This window comes from Centroberyx gerrardi, chromosome 1, assembly GCF_048128805.1.
Source record: "Centroberyx gerrardi isolate f3 chromosome 1, fCenGer3.hap1.cur.20231027, whole genome shotgun sequence".
Lineage (NCBI taxonomy): Eukaryota > Metazoa > Chordata > Actinopteri > Beryciformes > Berycidae > Centroberyx > Centroberyx gerrardi.
Window position 1 is genome coordinate 28,618,852 of NC_135997.1, and position 25,277 is coordinate 28,644,128.

A 25,277-nucleotide genomic window follows, 5' to 3' on the forward strand; every position below is an offset into this window, starting at 1 on the left:
TATATGTGTCTATATGTGTGTGTGTGTGTGTGTTTGTTGGTGTGCATTTGTGTGTGTATATATACCATATATACAGTATATATATACATACAGTATATATATGTGTGTTTCTGTGTACACATTTTTGTGTGTGCGTGCTTGTTTATGTGTGCATTTGTGTGTATGTGTGTGTGTGTGTGTGTGTGTGTGTGTCTGGCAGCAACATATTCTCCTGGATAAGAAGCTTTCAAGTAAATGAATGAATAAATTATGGATCGGTGGCCAAACATCAATAATGAAGCCATATCTGCGCCCGGGCTGCAGCAGAGTGAAGCTCTGTGGTCGACACGCGAGACTGCAGAACAAACAGGGGGAGCGAGGCCGGCGGGGCAATCGGCACCCCGGGGCCTCGGGGCCCACCCTAGGGACCCCTGACTGAAGACACTTATCAAACTGAGGAAGAGGAGGAGGAAATTGAGGCGGCGTGGGCGGCAAGTTCATTCCACCTCCTCCATCGAGCTACAAGACCTCCCAGTACACACACACACACACACACATGTTAACACAGACACACACATACGCATACATGTAACCATGTACATGCACAAATTCATTCACACACACAAATACACATACAGGTACCTACACACATACAGTATATATATATACATACAAATATAGACAGCCATGCACTCACAAATATATGGACACTCCTCTTCCCTGTGTGTGTCCTGGGGGTAAAGAGCAAGAGATTGGCGGAGAGGGAAGCGGTTTGGAGCCATTTTGTTTTTTCCAGCCGACGGCAGAAAGCAGTGGCCATTATGACCTTGTGATGAATGCAGGGTTCATTTCCTACGCTCACTATTCAGCTTCTTTTTTTTTTTCTTTTTGCAAAGCGCGCACGTGGATTAAATACAAAGATGGCAAGAGATCGCCTACGCCATCCTGTGTATACAAAAAAAAAAGAAAAGCATTCAGTAAAGCCTATGTCAAGTAAGTCGCCTTTAAAATTCAGTTCCACGCATACGCCGGAGGTCTGATTTTCAATTCCAGGTGCATGATAATCGGGGAAAAGTTTCATTTGTGCCCACTGTCATTTATTCATTAGCTCGCAATCAAATCTCCTGTGCAAGGCATGAGGGGTTATAAATCAGTCACTGGTTGGCCATTAACAATTCATGCAATTCATAATACATAAGACCCGTCATTTATTTATCACCTCTAAATGGGATTTCCTTCCCTCTCATTGGCTCCCACTCACAAGTCAACCTCCGTAGCCTGACCGACGGCCATTTTGAGAGCGAGCCAAGATGTAAACAATGCATATCTGAGCCGAACAGCACTATGATGGCAGGGGAACGCCAGATCTATTGGCATTCGGGAGGGGAGGAGAGTCTTTCCTCTGACTAAATCCGGTCGGTTTGACTGGTATCGTCTGGAAAGGAAGCAGCAGGCGGCGGGCTGCGGCTGGCTGCTGGCACAGTTGTTTTCTGCTGTTTCTCTTGAGCAGTTGATGTAATTGTGAGTAATTAGGCTTTAAAGTGGTCTTGTCTCTCCCCAACCTGGAACATGAGTCCCAAGGGGGGAGGAGGGGGAGAGGAGGAGGAGGGGGGGTGGTGTTGCTGTCTGAACGCCAGGAGCTGGTTTACAGAAGGCTGCTTTAGTCTAAGCAGATCCTATATAAAGAGCCTGGAATTGTGCCACCAGATGCGAACACCATATGAACACGCTGACACCGTGGATGACACTAAATTATACAATTGCCCGAGGGCCCCAGCACTTCTCATTGTAAAGATAAACAGCAAATTGCAATGGAGACGCAACAATCGGAACGAGCTTCATGAAGACACGGTGCTGTTTGATATCCGGCTCTCTGGCCAGCTGCTGTTTTTCCTTTACAGTACAGAACATTTGGTGGAGTTTTTTGTCTAAAGTGCCTGGCAGTAACATAAGTTCATACATTTTTAGTATGCTGGCCCCGCAAGGAATGGCACCCCTAACCCCGACACTCTTATCCAGAAGGACTTACAATGAATGAGCAGGTATATGTTCAGTGTCTTGGTCAAGGACACTTAGAAAGAACCTACATTGGCAGTTGTGGGAATCAAAACTGTGGCCTTTTGCGTACAAGGCGAGTCTGTCTAACCACTAGGCCACCAAGCCACCCTTTTCAATGAATGCCCATCAAACCTGAGGCAAAGAGTGTAGGGAAGCCTCTTTCTAAAAGCTGTTACACAGAGATAAAAAGAATGGTTGAGATCAAAACGCATCCCTCATAGCTCACAGCTGAGTAGAATATCTTTAGGAGATCTGAGAGTCTGCGGTGTCGTGATTGAGATGCTTGAATAACATTGGCTCAGGGTCACTAGATGTCTCTATCGAGGAATATCATGTGACGTTTAGAGAATGGTTAGCAATGGTTATGCGGGACATGCCACCAGGATGGAGGAGAGGCAACACATGGGAAAGATGGCTTACAAGCAGTACTTACAAGTGGTCGGCTTGTTGCAGTTGTGTCCATGTCTGAAGTACTGAGGGTTCTCCACCACGGGGATGCGAGTCATCCCTATGACAACCGCATCAGGGCCCGCATCCAGAGTGCAGGGGGTGATAATCCCATGGTTTACATGATGAAGTGGGCTGGCAGAGTCTTCCTCCCCGCTGATCACAGCTACTGGGCCTGGAAGCACACAGAGGAAAGATGAGTTATTTTACAATCCAGTGTAGGCTTGTTGGATTATTATATATTATGAAAATATCATCAATGAAATACTGTGGTTCACTGGCGCATGCACACTAATATGATCTTAACTTGATTAAGGCAATACCTTAACTAAAGCAATTGTCATGTAAACACCTTAGTCTGATTATCTGTAAGGTTAGGATCTGTAATCCTAACTCGATTTCTAGATTTCTGCTCAATCTTTCCATTCATTCGGGCATGAAAACACCTAAGTCTGATTTCTTTAAGTTCTTAAACAGGTAGGGCCTATTCTCTCTGCACCATATCACAATAAGTCTCTCTCCAACCCACCTAAACTAAACCCATATTTTGAATTTGTCAAGTTGTGTTTTACTGTATAATCCAATGTAGTATAGGCCACATACTGTATGTAGCAGTACACATCCACCATTCAATCATTTGCTTGTTCATTTGTTCATTTATTCACCCATCTAGCCACGCATCCATTTATTCATATTTTAGTCTCCAATAATATATGTCCAAAATGAGTCTCCCACTCAAATCATCAATATAAGCGTAAATCATTATCAACATAGGCAATGCCAGTGCAACGAGGCTTGATGCTCTCTGTGGTGACTTTATCAGGTCAGTCTGAATCCAGGCTGTTGAGGTACTGCAGGGTCACGACAGCACATCCCTCTCATTAACCGCCACATATTCATTGCCTTCCTTTAATCAAACTTCAAAAAGCCCACTGACATGTTTTACTGTCAGCCGGGGCGATCCGGGACCCTGTGCTATCATCGGCGTGTCAAAATCAACACAGCGCTCTGACAACCGCAATCTTCACGGGGAGGTGTGTGTGTGTGTGTGTGTGTGTGTGCAGGTGTGTGTGTGTGTGTGTGTGGGGTGGGGGGGTGGGGGGGGGGGGGGGGGGGGGCGGGGTAGCGGTGGTGGAGGGATATGAAGTCAACAGTTGTGGGTCAACAGTGGCTGATTTAGTGGCGTGGTGACAGCGAATCTATTTACCCACAAAGTTGAGTCTCTCCCTCACCTTGACAACACAGTAAATAATAATCAAGATCCAGTCATATCAAATTATAGCCCCTCAGCCGCGGCAGATAGCTCAACTTCAGCCTCAGATGAGACTTCAGGCAGGGGGGTCGGGGGGTTAGGGGTGGGTTGACAAAATGACACGTAGGCAATAATTTCCACGCCTGGCCCACGCTTGTGAGCGTGTCGATTGCAGGCAAGCAGGACTGTCATACCTCGGCATCGGCTTTATCAGAGGGATGTGCGCGGCGGACCGCTTACTTTCAAAGCACGTATTTTCACTGAGTCACTACCTAGCAACCGCCGGAGACAACAAGCATGCTGCAGCTCTGAACCTCAGCCGACGCCTCCGACCCTGCGAGCGCGCACACACACATTTCCAGAGAGGCATACATTATGCCGTACACCGGGGAATACCGCTTCAAACGTCGGCGCGCATTTGGTCGCTTGAAATAAATTCGCCGCATTGAGTGTCATGATGAATCATGGGTGCAAGTCTTTATAGAATGGAAAAAAATACCTCAAAGGGATACTAGTATTATGGTCTGCCTTTTAATACAACATGAAATAGAATAAAAGCTCATCTGATCATATGCCAGAGCCAGATCGATGAGGCCTCAGGGAAAGGCCTGGCCTTGCTCCAATCCACAACTACAAAACAAAAAATAAAACTACAACTTGAGTCCATGGGAGATGAAGTTTTTCTGAGGAGTGAAGGGAGATTGGGCTTCTTGACTTGAGAACATCCCGAAAATTGCATTTATGTTACCTGAGTGATGAAAAGGCCCAACGGCCTCTGAGAGGGGTTTTATCATCTCAGACGCTGCCGCAGCTCTGAATGGGATTCAGGACAGCACATTTCCCCCGGAACGTCTATCTGAGAGCAAAGTTCCTCTCTATTAAACCAACTTTGATTTATTCAAGAAAAGTGAAAAATGAAATGAGCCAACTTTCCTTCTTCTTCCTTTCTTTTCCCCTGTCATCGCCCTCCACAACTTTCTCAGTGGTAATGTGGTTCATACAATGGGTAATTTCAGCCAAGCGCCTGTGTGCCTGGTCAAAGACCCATTTCAACTGTGCTGATGATTCCCGTAGGGGATTCCCGATTCAGACCTTGACTTGAGCGCTGTACGGTTGGGCTTAAGTTGGATTTTAGGCTGGAGTTACCTCGGGTAGACTCTGCCTCCTGCAAGATGACACCATGAGCTGATAAATGAAGGCGTGTCCACCTTCATATTATAATACACGGAATCTGACATTTGTACGCACCTTTCTGCATAGACCTGAAATCCTGTAACATGTCTGGCACTATCATCCGTTTCCTGATATAACAAGAAATCTGCATACTAATAAACACCAGACATCAAGTAGGACATGAATTGCTGAGTCACAAAGTTTGAAGTAATAGCCAATATCATGAAAATTAACAAAATCATAAGAAATAAGAACCATAACGATCTCAGTCCACGAAATCCTTCAGTGAATGCTTAGAATGCGCTTTTAAGCACAGACTGTTCCCTCTCTCGCCTATACGCACTCACACACAGCTTCATTTCACACACGAGTCGGCTGAATCTGTAAGGGATCATCAAAGGAGACTGCACTACCAGGACGCACGGAGGGAGCCAAGAAATCATTTAAATGTGCTGAGTTTGACAGACGGCCAGCGCGTCCAGCGTCTCCTCATGGAGAGGGCTTAGATCATTGAGGTGTGCCGTCGTCTGAAGATGATTTGCAGAGACAGATCACACAGCCAGCATCCCTCCATGTCACTCCAAAGCACATCCCTCCATGTTTCTCCAGGTAACGTGTCGCTTCAGCCCACATCCCTCCATGTTTCTCCAGGTAACGTGTCGCTCCAGCCCACATCCCTCCATGTTTCTCTAGGTAACGTGTCGCTCCAGCCCACATCTCTCCATGTTTCTCCAGGTAACATGTCACTCATGTCAGCACACATCCCTCCATGTTCTGCACTGCCTACTCTTCCTTGGCGGTGGAGCAAACGTTTCATGTTTATGAAAGGGGCAGATCGCAGGTGCATTAGCTAAAACAGCCAAATCAATTGATCAACTGTGACATTTGCATCATGTGTTTCTCAGAGTTTGCAAGTCAATCTAATTTATTCTACAGCAGCAGAGACAGAGCAGCCTTTCCCTCCTCTGGGTCTGAAAATTGACTCGTTCATTAAGGTATTGTCAGAGTGCTGGGCCAGAGGGCCCATCTGAGAACCAGGCCAGGGTGATGAATTAAGAGAGCATATGATTACAGATCGGGGGCGACATATCAGCCGCTGAATAGAATGGAAAACAATAGAGCAGCACAGGCCGCCATAGGATCTAGATGAATCAAGCAGAACAGGACCGATTTAAGCATTTTTGACATTTATTTATCTAGGAAGACTTGACTGAGCACCATATTCAGCACCACCCGCCTTTACATTCATACACTGCAAGTTAAATGTCTTGCTCAAGTGCAGCTTCGACATCAGTTGTTGAGGGAAGGAAGAACGTTTCTTGAACTAGCAACCTTTCAGTCACAAGCCCATATCTCTACTTCTCCCTATACTGCTGCCTCATAAGCATAATCCCACTGGATGAAATAAAACAGAAAACCTTTTAATAAGGCAAAAAAGAAGCTAACCTTTTTCCTTTCCCCAAATACAACAAAAATTAATGTGTCTATTCGCCATCTTGGTTTTTTTTTCCTTTTTCTCTTTTGGGGTGAGATATTTTTATAAGCCCCAGGGTTTTTTTCTCGTCTCACCTACACAGTTTGAATTTATTTCCTTCTCTCGTTTCTCGTTTCACAGTGGGGTTTTTTTTTAATAATTTTTTTATTATTATTTGTGCAAATAAACCCGACTAAAGTAAAACCTGGCAGGGGCGTTTGTCTGTGAAGCTACTTGAGCGTTTGTGTCTCTCCTTCTCTACAAATGGAATTGCTGAAGGTGATACTCAGCAAAAAAAAAAGGAAAAAAACAGTGAGCGGGTGGCTCTGTAGGGTTTTCCCTGTGGTCAGGAATAAATTGTGCGGAGTGTGATTGCTTCCGTTCCACCCCCTTGCGGTAATTATCGCACAGATTCCTTTCAAAGGTAGTTAATTAGGATTGGAATTAACTTGAGGACATGTAAAATGAACAAGAGAACATGGGCAGGATAGCTTACTGAGGCGAGGACCCCGCTTCTAGTTAGGGATGGATTTAAATCGAATTAAACTCATACGTGGGAAGGGTCAGAAACGGGGGAAAATCAAGGCAAACACCTTGTGGCGGTGTAAAACGAAAGATCGCTTCTCGAGGAAACTGACGGTTACGCCACAGCTCTGTAAAGACATCAACCAAACAGTCATAGTGCTCAAGGCTTTGTCATAAATCTACTGAGGGTAGTAATTTGCTGCTCAGCGCTGCGACTGTACAGCTCCTTTTCTCTGTTCGTCTGGGAGGCAGGCCGATGGGAGGCGGGCTGATTCTCTCGGAAACCTGCAAACATCAAATGCCGCTCGCTAACACCGGCCTTTTCAAGTGGGCTCTGAGAGGATGACTAAGCCAAGACCCTTCAACGGCAGGGCTCACGTCCCCAACAACTTTGATGCTAAAATAAACCGGGTACTAATAGCCGGTCGCCTCGCACCATTATTGAAAACCGTTATGACGGTGACGGCCGCTAGCTGAGGAGCGGCCGCTGTGCAAACACGCGGCGAGGGTAGCATTAGCGCTATAATAAGGCCGGTTAATTGCCAAATGCCACAATCGTGTGAAGAGGCCTTGAGGTTGTGTGCAAAGCTCAGATGACAACCCCCCCACCTCCTCCCCCACCCCTCCTTCGCTGCGGTGAAGGAGACATGTAAATAGCTTTCCTGACAAATAGGCTCAACCTGCTCACTCAACCCCTCCGCTCGCAGACAGGCACGCTGAACATGTGACAGCCGCGCGGGCCGGCGGCAAATCCGCGCTAACCCCATTCCTCACCGTGTCCAAATAGCAGGCTCTCTATGGCTAAACACCCCCGGACTCGCGCGCCGCTTCCCTCCTGTGAGCCACTGTGGCGAAATACTGAGCGCTAGGACAGCCGATATTTATGGCCCTCCGCAAAGTAGGCTATCGAGAATTTACAGTCGCCCCACACGGCTCAATGTGCACTCTCTTTATTGTGGTATAAACAACGGCGAACACTGAGGGGAAGGACGGCGGAGTCGAGACAGAAATAAACACACATTTGAGACCCGCTGTAAACCTATCAGTCGTCGCATCTGAAGCCACTCGTACGTCCTCTAAAATCAGCCGTCTAAACTGCGCCGGACATTATCTGCAATGACACAGTGCTGAACCAATTACAGTTGGTGTTGCCGCACATCTCTTGTCTTGATGCTCGGAATGACAGTAAAACACACACACGATTGTTATTCCGTCTCTGTTCCCACAGTGCCCTATCAGCGTTTATATCTTTGACAACGCATTACCCTGTAAGCTCCCCGAAGACAGGCGAACCAATTTTGCACAAGACTGAAAAGTGATGGAAAATGACATCATCCGGCAGCCGAGCCGTCCCGAGTCTATTCCTCCGCACGCGGGCCGCAAGGGAGTCGGGATCTTTACCAAAACAGGCCGCCGTGTTTTATTACCTGTTATGCATCCGAACGCAAATTGAAAACAAAACACGCGGCGATCTGAGAATATATTTGGAGCCGTATAAGCCTGTGCCTGGTTGGGGGTTTCATTCTTCTCCCATGGCAATGTAATCAGAAAGAGCCAAATGAAAAGCTTGTGGTGGCGTTGTTACAGGAACTAGTTTGCATCATAAACTCCGCGGTATAGCTGAGAGGACACACACACACACACACACACACACACACACACACATATCAACAACCACACGCTCAACAGCTATATTTCTTGTCGTGGCATTAGAATCTGAAATGGCCCTCCAACGTCGAGCGTCTGGCACAGCGCGCATGTAAATCACACAGGAGAGTGAGAGCCTCGTCCAGCCGCTGCAGCACACAAAATGGCCTGATGATTGTGTGCATCAGTGCTGCGGGTCAACCCACTGCATACTAATGTGACCCCCCCGCCTTGCTGGGAAGCAACAAGTGTTATTATCTGACAGAGGGACTGACAAGATATTATTTGGTCAATGTGATAAACTGTGATGAAAGATATTATTTGGCTGAAGGGATTGATTATGAGATTTGGGTCACCAACAGACAGACAGATAGATAGATAGATAGATAGATAGATAGATAGATAGATAGATAGATAGATAGATAGATAGATAGATAGATAGGTAGATAGATAGGTAGATAGATAGATATAGATAGAGCATAATGGCACTAGAGATTAACAAAAATAATTATACCAAAAGTAGATTTTGAGGAGTTTGTTTCTGCTGGCGACTGTGAGCATGGTGAATTTTGCTCCATTTTTGCTCTCCAGTGTGATGATCAAAACTACCGGATCAAATTTGGCCATATTTGCAATATCCAATTGACAGCAGGGCGGCGAGAGGAGGAGCAAGAAGGGGAGAGGGTGAAGAGGAGCGAGGGAGGGAAGAGGAGGACGGAGGAGGTTTGAGGAAGAGGGGATGTCTGATCGTCCAAGACGCCAGGCTGTGCGCTGGCATTGAATGTAGGCCATTTACACATTTAGCTTTGGTGAGCATGCAGGCGCATAAGCAGAGCTGACCAAACACTCACACACACACACACACACACACACACACCCACACACAAATGAAAGCGCTGACCCACTGTGGGGCGTCGATCAATCAGGTGTCAATGTTCTCCTCACTCCTCTCTCGTAGCTCTTTCCCTCTATCTCTCGCTCTCCTTTATTCTCTCTCCACCGTTTCCCTCATGAACTCATTTCAATTCAACGGGCTTTACGGTCGGCACGTTTCACATGTGTCGCCAAAGCGAGTGAAAGTAGTAACAGTAACAACAACGATTAGAGTATAAAATGCTAAAAGAATGGCAGCAATTGATCAAAATCGAAATTCACCCGTCATCATGCTTTACTCAAGCAACAGCTGTTTCATCATCACTTAAAAGCATTTTTTTTAAAATACTATTTCATCTCTCCCCATTGTCTCTTTCTGTTTTCCCTCAGGCTCATTGTCCCTCTCTCTCTCTCTCTCTCTCTCTCGCTCACTCTCTCTCCATGTCTCTCTCTCTTGTTTCTAGCCCCAGGAGTCTTGGTTCCTGCTTCAATCCTTTCGTGGCTGCCTCCCTCTGTTGGCGGGTTCAGGACCAGAACAGATTCGTTAGCCTGGGAGGTGGGGGGAGAGGTGAGGGGGGAGGTGGGGGTGCTAATTAGACATCTAGCCGAGACACACGAACACAAATCAACCTTCACACTCCCCCGCCTAACGCTGTCTACTGTAGGCACCACTGTGCATCGTCGCCGTTATCGCACCTGCTGAGGAGAGAGCACCGCGGGACGGGAGTGCTTACAGCAGTGATGCAGCCGTGAAGAGCCATCGCAAACGCATCCTGAGTGGTTAGAGTTTAGATTTCCGTGCAGATTGTACATTTCCCAGTGTATAGGTAAAAAAAAATAAAAAGGAAAAGGCGGAACCGAATGATCACAACGAGTCAAGACACGTTCTCTTTTTGTGGCCTGTTGGCTGTAGTGCGATGTGTATGGAAATGACTTGGCTGCTACACTGCGGGCCACCTATAAACCAATACAAATGCATGAGCACAATCACAGCTGACACTTATGGGAAATGGTGTGCTGAGCGATGATGTACAGCAGGGAGAGGTGACTTCCATCTTGTTTTTACCGCTGCGAGGGCATCATTTCCACCATAAACGGATAAACGTATAATTTCACAATTGTCTGTCCACAACAAATATTATGTCCTGTCATGGATAGATGGATAAATATGTATAAAGATAGACAGATAAGATAACAGAAATATGAATAGGATTGATGGTAACAGGAGTGGGAATTAAGCTGAGAATAATCTCCCAGCATCATTTCACCTCAGTCTGCATCCATTGCGTTATTTACTGTACCTATTTCATATACTACAGTACACACTCTGGCTGCTCCTCGGTGTGGTGCTACAGCAGGCAGGGAGACGGGGTCTTTAATATTTCAGTCAGACTCCCAGCAGACTGATGGCTTACAGGGGCAGCCATGCAGGGCGAACAGCCAAGGTTAGCTGTAACATCAGCGGCCCTTCATTTGTACCTGTGCCCAAGGAGATCGCCCTCTGCTACACCCAGAAAAAGGAGGGTTCTTCATGGGTTCTTGGGTATGGGTGATGGTTCTGCATTGAAACATAATGACTCAAATAAAATAAAATAGCTGGTAAATCAGAATAAAGCACTCAGTGTGGCTCTTAAAAACGTAATACTGCTGATTTGGAACGTTTCATGTATTATTAAATGGGTCTTTACAGCACCATAAATGGTCTATGCAGCAGCATTTGAGCATGGTGCTATAGCATGTGTGACAAATTTCCATCAAAGTGGATTAATCATTTATGCAATTGGCTCAAATAGAACTAAAATAGATTGAATTAATACATTTGAATCTACACAGTTTAATGCCAATGCATTTCAAATGTCTTAGTTTTATTAGCGTCTAAATGAAAAATTTCCATCAGACTGAAATAATTAAACTATACAATATCTGACGACATAGATCAGACACTTCAAACAATTTTAATTAATTGTATCTGTTTAAGTCTAGCTGATAATACACCAAGCAAATTTTTGCCAATACATGTAAGTTCCTATACATATATCTTCTTGAAGCTGTATTTTAGATAAAATCAACATGACCTTTTTTTTCTTAATACCTAAGAGGGTCAATGTTCATTTTTTTGAGTGTGTAGAGAACCCGTATAAAAGGGTTCTTTATAGCACCATAAAGGGTTCAAGATTTATTTATACATCAATAAATCAAGCTTTATTTATAGAGCACCTTTCATGTAGGACCGCAATACAAGTGCTCAACACTGAGACAATAAAAACAATAATAAATGAGGAAATTAAAAAACAATGTATAAGAGATAAATAACAACATAAAATACAATGATTACTTGGATATTACAACCTCCGGGAAAAGCTAGGCTAAAAAAGTAAGATTAAGATTACGTTTAAAGATGTCAACAGATTGCAGGCTGGTCCTGTAGGTTGAGACTGTAGATACTATGGGTTCTGCTATGGTACAAGTCTAGAGAACCATTTTCTTGGTAGGCGGGGTCAGCACTCTAATAATCTGGGGTTGACTGGGGTTCTAAGATCCAAAGGGAGCCAATCAGCAGTTCCCTTCTTCTAGAAGAAATATCCCTGAAGAACCCCGACATCTTCATCTGTTTATAAAAGGGTTCTTCAGGGAACCTTCTATTGCGCTCCTCTATTGCTCCCTGTAGGGAAATCCTCTTTTCAAAGGTCAGGCTCAGCTACAGAGCAGCAGCCCTGGAGCTGGTAGGGATTCAGTGTCTTACTCAGGGACACTTCAGCAGGGTGGATGGTTCCCTTTCAGTTGAAGGACAGTTTCCCTAATCACCGTGCTGGAGTTCCTTCTCCAACCCTGTGGGATTCCTCTGTGTACAATCTGAAGAACCCCTAAAGCTTTATCGCGGTACTTTTTAGAGGGTAGAGAGACTGTTACTTAATCCAATAAACATACTCCCACTTCCCATTTTGGAAAAAAGTTACCTGATGTTTTGATGTACTTTAAAACATGGTGGAGATCTAATTTTGGAATTGTCTCTTCCTAAAGAGCTGGTTACAGCAACACCACTAGATCCACTTTGATGCCAGGTCTGTACTCTTTTTTTCATTTCAAAATCCCAGAATCTTTCCAAACCTTAATTATTTCACTGGATTTGAGGATGTTGGTCAGTGTTCACTCTGATGTCTGCTGAAAGTGGCTGGACAATATGACTATCATATGGTCATTTAGACCATATCACACTCTATAGCTGAACATTATTCTACACTGCAGCTAATATGACTGTCAACTAGGCTGTATACTGTAGGTGATACCAACAAGGTGGAGAGTTAAACCTATGAGCAAAATAGTGATCCTTATACATACTCTCATTGTGCTGATTTCTATGGAGTGAAATAGTAGTGAAATTAAATTATTGCTCATTATTCTGGGGACCCCCAGGAATTCCCTCAAGGACTCCTGGGGGTCCCCGGGCCCCACTTTGTGAACCACTGAACTAGACCATATCACTCTATAGCTGAACATTATTCTACACTACAACTAATATCACAATGTGACTGTCAACTATAGGCCATATCATTCATAAGTGATGACTATCCTTCACAGCAAACAGACCATAATTCAATATGCCATAAAATAACAGAAAATGACAGTGGGTCTAAAACAGCATAAAATATGTGGATGTACATGTACTGGGACTGATCAATAGTTTATTTCAGTTTAAGACCTTGAAATAATCAAATTCATTTTCTATACTTTCTCCACATGGAAGCTTCATCCTGCCCAAACATACTGCAGGATATGTCATACTGGATGTACAAGAGCGTACAGACATTTCAAACAAAACAAACTTCAAAACTGCACAGAAGGCGACTACTGTGGCCAACGCGTTCTAAAACCGAACACATCATTACCCACAGTGGGCTGTCAGTCAGTGTCATCTGCATAGGAACGGGGCTGCTAAATTTAGCTTTCCCACTAGCCTATGTGAATACATCCATGTCAGTGTAAACACAGAGAACTGTGGACTTCACACAAAGCTTGATGAAATCCCAGCGCCTGAATTCTCCGCAAGTCAAACAACCCAAACTTCTTTTGTGACGAGCCGCGAGAGATGAACTGGGACGCTTCAGAGAAACCTAAACATGACACGAGGAAGACCGGTAGCATTGAATCAAGATGAAAGAAAGCAAAACTAAAATGTAGGTCGCCTAATCTGGCTCACTGTGACTGGGGGGTACCGAGAAAGAAGAAGGGAAGCAAACCAACTAATGCAGCCAATTAAACTTCCCCGGCTCCCCCCCTCCCCTCAGCAAACACTTCAAAGTGCTGCCATCAGCGAATGGCAATAAAGCGAATGAGCTCGCTGTAAATGGGCTTGGATGCCGAGGATGCTGAGGAAGGGGGGCTGTCAAATGGCACTCATCACACTGAGAAAACAGTGTTGTAAGGGCAAAAATGGGGAGTCCAAGCACCTTGGGAGCAAAGGCACCAAACCCTCACTAAGCCTGGAGAAACACACACCAGCGAAGATGACTCTCCGGTCAAGGCAGCAGTTACTGTGAATGGACATTACCATTGATAGGCGACGGGCTGGATGGCTGTGTTTGTGTGTGCCGCAAATGGAAAGCTACGTTATTAACGCTCTGTGTCAGAATGTCCTGGAAGAAAGAGCAATCTCGCAGCGGGAGCTCTGAAATGACACCCTCTCCTGACGACCGGCCGCTACCTCGGCTCGGCTGTTATTACGCCAAATCTGCGAAGACCGCGGAGCTGGAGTGTTTTCGTGAAATGGAGGAGAGGCCCGGTGTAAGCCGGGAACGGCCCGCTCCATAGGGGGACGGGCGCAACGAGAGATTTTTATTTTCCAGCTCCAGGTAACACTATTTCAGACAGCGGAATTGGGGCGTCTCATTACACAAAATACATTTCACACAAACCCCTTCCTTTACATAAACCCCCCAAGTTTTTCTCTCTCTCTCTTCCTTTTCCTCTGTCCTTTCAAAAAAATATTTCTCTCTCCCTCTGTCTCTGTTTCCCTTCCAGAGCCCAGCTGTTTTGCGTCCTGCTGGGCGTTGGCGACGGGACGATTTCCACACCGATCTGAGCGCCATTTAAATAAACATCAACAGGAGATGTCAGAAGGAACCTGTGAATAACGCCAGAGGCTTATCCACTTCCATGGGCCGCTTTATAGAGAGAAGAGGCATGCAGCTCTTCTCTGTCTCTCTCTCTCTATCTCTCTCTCTCTCTCTCTCTTTCTCTATGCTGTTTCAATAACCCCCATACAGCATCGCTGGTTTGGCCATGTCCATTTCTTGTAAGCCAGAAAGGCCAGTCCTCTGCTCCCAGAGGGGGGCACAGGCTCCCTGCTCCTCTGCTGAATGGAGCTCTGGAGGGTTTTCTTTATAAGATAGGCAGTCTTTTCTATGTTCACTAACAGGCTCAGTGCCAAGGCCGGCTCTTGGTTATTGTGATTACTATTCCGCAGACAGATGCAAAGGGGAAGCCAGACTGGAACACGTTGTGCACAATGCAGCAAGTGTGAAGATATCCGTGCCTGACAGTAAAGATATGTGAATCTAGGCTAGATTTTGCATGCTGGTGCAAATGGCAGTTTCCATTTACTTTAAAGGCATTTAAGTAATAATATAATAATCCATCTGGCTACTCTCTATCGCCGATTGATATAACGCAATAGTGATTCAACCTATACTCAGTTGATGAAGGCTTTTACATTTGCTGTTCTAAACGCATGATGTCTGTTAGGTCTTTCCTGGGAAAAACCCTCCTATGGCAGCAGCAACAGCATTTTATTTGGAGTAAACAGAAGAAGTGGGTAGTTAGCATAAGCAGTGATAGCCACCATGTCTGAACAGATAAAGAAGCTCAAGAAACTCAAACATCATCAACAGAAAATCCAAGGAAAAAGACGTCACAGTACTGGACACACTGTTTGATTGACAGGTGATCTGTGGGAGGTGCAGTGTATGAAACACCACAGCAATGAGCGCTTAGCAACAAAGAGACAAAAAAAATAAATAGATAAATAAAAAATCTTATTTTTTCACACTCCCATAAATCATCTCATGACCCCAAAATAAATCAAAAGGCCCCCGACCCCCAGGTTGGGACCCCCCCCGTGCCAAAGCTGCCTGCATGCTCTTTTTCATAGTCCTCCATCCCCACTACTCTCAGTTCTCTCTTTTGTATTGCGCTGCTAAGCTGTTGGCAGCGCTTGTCATTTTGTTTCATAAGTGATAGCAATTACTATTCCAGCGCCCCGGATCAAAGAGACACCAAAAGGAGGTTTTTAGACGGGAGAAAACACCAAACACTGCATCCCCCCTTCTGTTTACACTGATAGAGGCTGAGGCCTGGGAGGCAGAATGGCTCTGACTGACAGAATGAGAATACACCTCCTGTTTTTAATCCTGGAGAGGAGGAGACAAAGGAAGAGGGGAGAGGAAAGGAGAGGAGAGGAGGGGAGGAGGGAAGGAGATGAGTGTCTGGTTTTAACAGAGGGCAAACTGTACCATAAACCAGGAGGCTTCCCCCTGCTCACAGTGGATTAGTCAGATTACTGACTCTTCTTCAGGTCTGGGAAAGCTGGGAGCAGTGAACCGAGCAACAATTACACTCCTCATAATGAGACGGCAGGGCCTTGACTTCAAATAAGGAGCCTCTTCAAGACGTTCTCATGCTAAAACACAAATAGATTGTACATTTAATCCGCCCGTGTCATCTTCCCACACACCAGTGATCTTCATGATCTCTTGATTTATGGAATGAAGAGGGGTTATACTGAAACCACAGGGATGGGGTTGGGCTGCAGTGGGAGTTAGAGAGGCAGGCTTGTGACTGGAAGGCTGCTGGTTCAGTTAGTGGGGATGGGAAGCTCTTCTCTGTTGCAGCCGCACTCTGTGACTTCTGTGATTTAGGCTGATAAGATGTATTTGTTTTCATAAAAATCCTGCCTAGTGCACCTTTAATGTGATGTGCTTGTTCTGTCTTGTTTTATCACATTCCCGTCTATTTACTGTACTTTGTTGCTCTGTGAAACACTTTGTGATGAACCTGATAAAAGCGCTTTATAAATAAATTTGACTTGACTGAGATTGCTGCCGCTGCAAAGGGATGCAGGAGTTTACAGCAGCACTAACTGCTCCCTATTCCGATGTAGGGCTGCACAATATTTCAGTGCTAACAATGGATCGTGAAACCAAGTACTTGCAGTTCCTGGGACACCAGAGATTGCAGTATGGCTGAGTCAATAGGCATTATGTTCTATAGATCTACATGTTGCTTATGTTGGCAGCATCTGCATGACAAATGGACCTGAACCTAACAGCAGAGTAACAAAACGATGTAATGACCGGACCAATTAGGAAAAGAGTTGTTTATTTAGTCAGTTCATGCCTGCTTCTGTATCTAGGATTGCTCCAACCATTGAATATTAATCAGCATGCCATTTCGTACAGTCTTTGCAGTGGTATTGTTATTTGGTATTGTGATCAGGGTGGGAAATACACAACAGCCAACAGCTAAGTGTTAAATATTAGCTGTGGCTGAGAAGTTGTTCCACTCCACCAGCCACAGACGAAAGAGCTTTTTTTTTTCCCTCCATCTAAACAAAACATGTTTGGCTGGGAAAAGGTGAAGATGGCTGATGTATTCTGGTATCCATCAGCTCCTGTGTCCAGTGGGGAAAAAAATAGTTTCTTGTCATCTCTTCAAGAAGTACCTCTTCCCACTGAATGATTTCCCCTCTTTCTCTCTAAAAACTTCTCACTACAACTCTCTCCTCTATTTCTTTTCCTAGCACTCGCTTTTAGATGATCGTTTTACGGTCAGAGCAATATTGTGAAGACGCTGACGCCTTGACCTTTGCACCACTTATTTTTGTTTTGGTTGTTATGTTGGTGATCTAGGAATTAAACCTTATTCTGTTGTTGTTCCAAGCCACTCTGAATGCGAGCATCGGTTAAATGCTTTAAATGTAAATGTACATATTGTTGCCCTTGTCACGATGCTTGCACTGGAAGCAGTATTGTTGGATAAAACTGCAGCGTGGTGACAAGCTCAGTCCGCCAGCGTGCCTCGCCTCCCTTCTCCTCCCTGGACGATTCTCCCTGACAGGCGGAGGACAGCTTCCTGGCCCTCCTCCTCTCACTGTAATGGAGGTCGGATGCTGCTTTTCCACGTTTCTGCCCACATTAGCATCTCCAGTTAATTGGCACCATTTGCTCAATGGCATCGCTTGAGTTTGTAAATTACTTTTACAATTGTCACTAATTATCGAGCTCGACGAGTGGAATTGGCGCGATTGGTCCCCAGTGGAGCAGAAACACAACAGGCGGAGGAAGGATTAAGACTCCGGGGGCAGGGAGAGGAGCTGGCTAGCCAAGGAATACAGTAGCGCTACATGCTAATCAACGGAGGATTACGTGCAGATGGAGCCACTGTAGCACTGCCTCCTCCCCGCTGCATGTCTGCTGAACTACTGCTGCACTTTGGCTCCATCCCCAAGAGGAATAGTTTAAATTCCAGTTTTGCTCTCTTTTATGTTTTCCCTCTTTTCATCATCTTCTTTTGGAGGTTACATGGAATGTCTTGTAACTGGCTGGTTGAGCAATTTATGTAACACTCTATAACATTCAAGAAATCATTTCTGCACTACTAATGCAGGATAAGTACATGAAGGGGGCTTCTACCATGGATACTACTGTAACCTGCTAATCCCTTTAACTATCTTTACTACGAATTTACCAAATGATTCCGCTTTCATGCTACACAGATATGCTGATTTAAACAGAAATTTCTGCTGTAGACGTCCTGATGTTTTGGTCTGATAGCTACATCGAGACCTATCAGCGAGTGTGTTTTCCTCTGCCCTCCATAGCAAAGTGTGACACAGTGACTCCAGCAAGCCAGCAGTAGAGTCGTAGCTGCGCTGTGGGCCGAGCTGTTTACCTCCAGCGGATGATTGACACGCACGGCGCAGGGAAACATCCAGCTCAAAGAAGTCTAATAATTGAGAACGGAGCATTTATCTGAGAGACTGTTTTGTCTGTCTTGTCAGTATGAGCTAGACAGTCCGGCCCTCTGAAAGGCCAGACAATTTGTGCTCCAAATGTCATGTTGTGAGAAGGCAAACATGGCCTGGTGGAGGAAGGCCAGGCAGAGACAAAAGCTCAGGTTAAAGACGCGCCAGGCCTTATCATACAATTATTCTGCCAAAAACACACCGAGAGTAGAAACAATAGATTAGCTGCCGCACTTTGTCCTACTGGAATATGCAAAAGATAAATAGTCATCTCCAGCAAAAACATTAATCATTGATTAAAAAAAAGCGCTTTGCTTTTTGGTTTTGCTGGGGTTTTTTTGCGTGGCGGAGAGGAAATTGGATTTTGCCCTCTGGCACAACGGCAGGATCAGATTGTGGCTGCAGCAGCATGGATCTTATCTCCGCTGCAACACTGGTCCAAAACGTATTGCTGCCTCTCTCTCGATGGAAATGGGCTTCTACTGGGCTTTATTATTGATGGAGCGAAGGCACTGGACACACACACACACACATAAACACACAGCACTGTCTCTCATTCTTTCTACCTTTCTCCCTCTCTCTGCACACACACCTATCCACCCTCAAACTCACATTCACACATCCACACACCTATATGCACTATATACACACACACACACACACACACACACACACACACACACACACACACACACACACACACATAAATCTAAAAGATGCCAGCTCTCACATGACCCAGAAAGTGCGTATTGCTGCAGTCGCCATGAAGACGCTCTTAAATCAGAGCTCAGTTCCTGGAGGTGGTGTTAAATCAAGTGCGCCCACACACACGCACACACACACACACATGCACACACACACATACACACACACACTCTCACACACACACACACACACACACACACACACACACACACACACACACACACATGCACGCACACGCACACACAAATGCACTTATATGCTGTAATTTTCACTAATTGTTTTTCTTCATATTCGTATATTCCTCTCATTTGTTATTTATTGCATATATATTGCTATATTCAAAATTCTTCACTCATTTCATACTGCATGTTTTTTTGTCTAAGTAAGTTCTCCTGCTGCTACGGCTGCTATTTCACACACCCTATTACTGCTGTAATCCATACTTTTGTTACATCTACATCTACTTTATATGCTCTAACGTTTATGTAACCCCCATTTGCGCTATTCTTAATTGTATTCTATATTTCTTGTGCTTTTCTTTCTATCCTATTTCTACCAAAGTTTGGACTCATCTTATCTTACGGTTGGCCCCTAAATCACCCGGCTTCACATCCGTCAGGACTGGGGAGATTGGATTTGGAAACCCTCAGCTGCCCTTGGGCAAAAGGAATTGAACCCACTACAGTGAAATGTTCATCACAGCAGCCACAGAGGAGAGTCAGGAGAGCAGCCAGTTCACTCATTAGCTAAAACACAGCTGAGAGCCAGCTGAGCCAAGCTGACAGAGCTCCCATGATACCGCCTCCCCCTCCTCCTCCTCCTCCCTCTCTCCACCCTCCTCCCTCCTCTCTCCTCCCTTCCCCATTCTCTCTCCTCCATCCTCTCTCCTCTCTCTCCCTCCTCCCCATCGCCTCCCCATGTGCAGGGAACATGCTGTGCTCAGCAGACTGGGTTTGTGCTGTTAGCCTGTTAGCCTGTTAGCCTGTTTGTTTAGCTCATCATCACCGCACTCCCCTGGGCTGGATGGAGTTTATCTCCCCCGCCAGTTAGCTGCCACGAAACACAAACACAGAAATAAAGCCACGCTGCCAAACAGCTGAAATGCGATATTACGGTAACAGCGTCTCCGTTGAAAGGCAGAAATGCAACTTTTATAAGGTTTTTAAAAGCTTTTTAATAGGAAGTAGGAGAACTCTTTTGAGAATGGAAAGGCAGAAAAACAGGTTTTGATTAAAGCATAATAGCTGAAGGGTAATGGCTTCAATATAGATAGTGGGCCTTAGTGGATGGAGTGACTGTCCTGTAACTGAGAGGTAATGGGTTCAATCCTACAACAGACAATGTGTCCATTGACATCCATGAATCCTGAACCCCTGCCTCCTCACTCATTGTTGTACAGTGTGATACTTTATGGTTTCCTGCAGGGAAATAGTATTTTCTGTCTCCCCCCTCCACAGGGATGTCAGAGGTCAGGGTCAGCTACAGAACAGCAGCTCTGGAGCTGGTAGGGATTCAGTGTCTTGCTCAAGGACACTTCAGCAGGGTGGGAGTTTGTTAAACCCAGGTCCTTTACTACACCCTGCTGCTTTGTAAACTGCTCTGGATGAAAGTGTCCGCTCAAATATAAATGCTGCTATTGAGCTAGCAAGTTGTACAACACGCGGGACGTATTCAGTCATTACGGCACACACAAATACATAAAATGACAATCTGCCAAGAGAGAGAGAGTGATTGTTGCAGCGACTCCGAGCACAAATAGCAACATCCTGATGCCATCTGGCTGCGTCTAATCAGTGCCAGCGTCATCCATTTAGCTGCTGCTCCTGAGCGTCACGCTTCTTGATGCACGTTTGAACTCAAGACACTTCTGGACCCATTACCAAGTATTAAGGTGTTGCAGAGACGAAGAGGAGAAAAAAGCAAAAAAACGAAACACGGTGACCCGCGAGAGTGCGACCCGTGAAATTGACATAATCTGCTGCCTTTGAGGGGCCAATAATGACCTCTCATCGCAGTGTGACACACACTCCATCTTCATTTCACACCCTCTTAGAGCAGCACAGATGGCCTTGGCATTTCCTTAACAGCCTCTGAAGTCTTTCATAAGCCAGGCTGTGAATCCACAGTAGTCGACGGCTAGTGCATCTCCTGTCACCGCTCACTGTAAAATGTTGAAAAATGCAGGGAGATGTCTGGAAGGTGATCTTGGCCAGAGTTGACCTGTCATTCACTCGCTGTCTGAAGGCTTACAGGCAGCAGCTGCACGCTACTAAACCCAAGAGCAACGTTAACATACAGTAGCAACCACTGTAGAAGTCCTCCTTCCTGTATTTATCCTGCATCTATCCAGCACAATTGTGTACTAACAATACTTTTCCACGGGTTAATACACAGGTTAATGAACTGGAATAAGGCCACTGTAAAGTGTTGCTAAACCAGTCATGCTGGATAATTCATCCTGCCTCTAAAGTATCAGCTACTGCAGCTCTCTGCTCTTTAATTCATTCAAATGAATTTTGTTTTAATTGTTTCATCCTCAGCGCTCACTAACTCCATTAGTGAGGAGAGCGAGAGAAAGACAGAGAGAGGTGGGTGAGATGCAGTGACAGAGAGACACAGAGAAAGGGAACGAGAGAGAGAGAGAACGAGAACGAGAGAGAGATACAAATAGAGAAACAGACTAGGGAGAGACAGAGAGACAGTGAGATGAAGAGAGAGACAGAGAGATACTATGTATGTGTGTGTGTGTGTGTGTGTGTGTGTGTGTGTGTGTGCCGCTATGAATAATTAATCCCCTAGTTGTGATTACACAACAATTACTTTCTAACGCTAAAACTTTAACAACGCTTATGAAAGATGGAGGTTGCTTTCTCTATCTATAACACAGAGGCTGTGGTCTGCCGGTCCCAGTGGTGTGTTAATGCAGACTGGGGAGAGGCTGATGGAAACGTGGGCTGATGGGAAGATTGGAAGAGGGGCTGAAGGGAAGGATGGCTGTCCTCCATGTTTAGCAGAAGACAGACATGCCTGACCAGGATGGATTGGATTGAGGGTTACTGAGCTGCTGGATGGGATCTATACATATAGTAGAATGCTGTCACTGCTATAGTGGAATACTGTCACTGTTATACATATAGTAGAATACTATCACTGCTATAGTGGAATGCTGTCACTATAGTAGAATACTGTCACTGCTATAGTAGAATACTGTCACTGCTATAGTGGAATACTGTCACTTTTATATATAGAGTAGAATACTGGCACTGCTATAGTAGATTACTGTCATTGCTATAGTAGAATACTGTTACTGCTATAGTGGAATACTGTCACTGCTATAGTGGAATACTGTCACTGTTATACATATAGTAGAATACTGTCACTGCTATAGTAGAATACTGTCACTGCTATAGTAGAATACTGTCACTACTAGTAGAATACTGTCACTGCTATAGTGGAATACTGTCATTGTTATACATATAGTAGATTACTGTCATTGCTATAGTAGAATACTGTCACTGCTATAGTGGAATACTGTCATTGTTATACATATAGTAGATTACTGTCATTGCTATAGTAGAATACTGTCACTGCTATAGTGGAATACTGTCACTGCTATAGTGGAATACTGTCACTGTTATACATATAGTAGAATACTGTCACTGCTATAGTAGAATACTGTCACTGCTATAGTAGAATACTGTCACTGCTATAGTGGAATACTGTCACTGCTATAGTGGAATACTGTCACTACTAGTAGAATACTGTCATTGCTATAGTAGAATACTGTCACTGCTATAGTGGAATACTGTCACTGCTATAGTGGAATACTGTCACTGTTATACATATAGTAGAATACTGTCACTGCTATAGTAGAATACTGTCACTGCTATAGTAGAATACTGTCACTGCTATAGTGGAATACTGTCACTACTAGTAGAATACTGTCATTGCTATAGTAGAATACTGTCACTGCTATAGTGGAATACTATCACTGCTATAGTGGAATACTGTCACTGTTATACATATAGTAGAATACTGTCACTGCTATAGTGGAATACTGCCACTGCTATAGTAGAATACTGTTACTGCTATAGTGGAATACTGTCACTGTTATACATATAGTAGAATACTGTCACTGCTATAGCAGAATACTGTCACTGTTATACATATAGTAGAATACTGTCACTGCTATAGTAGAATACTGTCACTTTTATAGTGGAATACTGTCACTGCTATAGTAGAATACTGTCACTGCTATAGTAGAATACTGTCACTGCTATAGTGGAATAATGTCACTGTTATACATATAGTAGAATACTGTCACTGCTATAGTGGAATGCTGTCACTATAGTAGAATACTGTCACTGCTATAGTAGAATACTGTCACTGCTATAGTGGAATACTGTCATTGTTATACATATAGTAGATTACTGTCATTGCTATAGTAGAATACTGTCACTGCTATAGTGGAATACTGTCACTGCTATAGTGGAATACTGTCACTGCTATAGTGGAATACTGTCACTACTAGTAGAATACTGTCACTGCTATAGTGGAATACTGTCATTGTTATACATATAGTAGATTACTGTCATTGCTATAGTAGAATACTGTCACTGCTATAGTGGAATACTGTCACTGCTATAGTGGAATACTGTCACTGTTATACATATAGTAGAATACTGTCACTGCTATAGTAGAATACTGTCACTGCTATAGTGGAATACTGTCACTGTTATACATATAGTAGAATACTGTCACTGCTATAGTAGAATACTGTCACTGCTATAGTAGAATACTGTCACTGCTATAGTGGAATACTGTCACTGCTATAGTGGAATACTGTCACTGTTATACATATAGTAGAATACTGTCACTGCTATAGTAGAATACTGTCACTGCTATAGTAGAATACTGTCACTGCTATAGTGGAATACTGTCACTACTAGTAGAATACTGTCATTGCTATAGTAGAATACTGTCACTGCTATAGTGGAATACTGTCACTGCTATAGTGGAATACTGTCACTGTTATACATATAGTAGAATACTGTCACTGCTATAGTGGAATACTGTCACTGCTATAGTGGAATACTGTCACTACTAGTAGAATACTGTTACTGCTATAGTAGAATACTGTCACTACTAGTAGAATACTGTCACTGCTATAGTGGAATACTGTCATTGTTATACATATAGTAGAATACTGTCACTACTATAGTAGAATACTGTCACTGCTATAGTGGAATACTGTCACTGTTATACATATAGTAGAATACTGTCACTGCTATAGCAGAATACTGTCACTGTTATACATATAGTAGAATACTGTTATACATATAGTAGAATACTGTCACTTTTATAGTGGAATACTGTCACTGCTATAGTAGAATACTGTCACTGCTATAGTAGAATACTGTCACTGCTATAGTGGAATAATGTCACTGTTATACATATAGTGGAATAATGTCACTGCTATAGTGGAATGCTGTCACTATAGTAGAATACTGTCACTGCTATAGTAGAATACTGTCACTGCTATAGTAGAATACTGTCATTGCTATAGTAGAATACTGTCACTGCTATAGTAGAATACTGTCATTGCTATAGTAGAATACTGTCACTGCTATAGTAGAATACTGTCACTGCTATAGTAGAATACTGTCATTGCTATAGTAGAATACTGTCACTGCTATAGTAGAATACTGTCACTGCTATAGTAGAATACTGTCACTACTAGTAGAATACTGTCACTGCTATAGTGGAATACTGTCATTGTTATACATATAGTAGAATACTGTCACTACTATAGTAGAATACTGTCACTGCTATAGTGGAATACTGTCACTGTTATACATATAGTAGAATACTGTCACTGCTATAGCAGAATACTGTCACTGTTATACATATAGTAGAATACTGTTATACATATAGTAGAATACTGTCACTTTTATAGTGGAATACTGTCACTGCTATAGTAGAATACTGTCACTGCTATAGTAGAATACTGTCACTGCTATAGTGGAATAATGTCACTGTTATACATATAGTGGAATAATGTCACTGCTATAGTGGAATGCTGTCACTATAGTAGAATACTGTCACTGCTATAGTAGAATACTGTC

General features: G+C 44.1%; 1 protein-coding gene across 4 annotated transcripts in view; it reads right to left on the reverse strand.

Annotated features, from left to right (window-relative positions):
• The window catches only part of ntrk3b (neurotrophic tyrosine kinase, receptor, type 3b), a 151,100-nt gene that overhangs the window by 30,118 nt on the left and 95,705 nt on the right, over positions 1–25,277 (reverse strand). For all 4 annotated transcript variants that reach the window (XM_078282988.1, XM_071897339.2, XM_071897338.2 and 1 more), the window contains one exon: positions 2,471–2,659. In XM_078282988.1, coding sequence (XP_078139114.1) covers positions 2,471–2,659 — 189 coding nt within the window. The remainder of the gene's footprint in view (positions 1–2,470; positions 2,660–25,277) is intronic.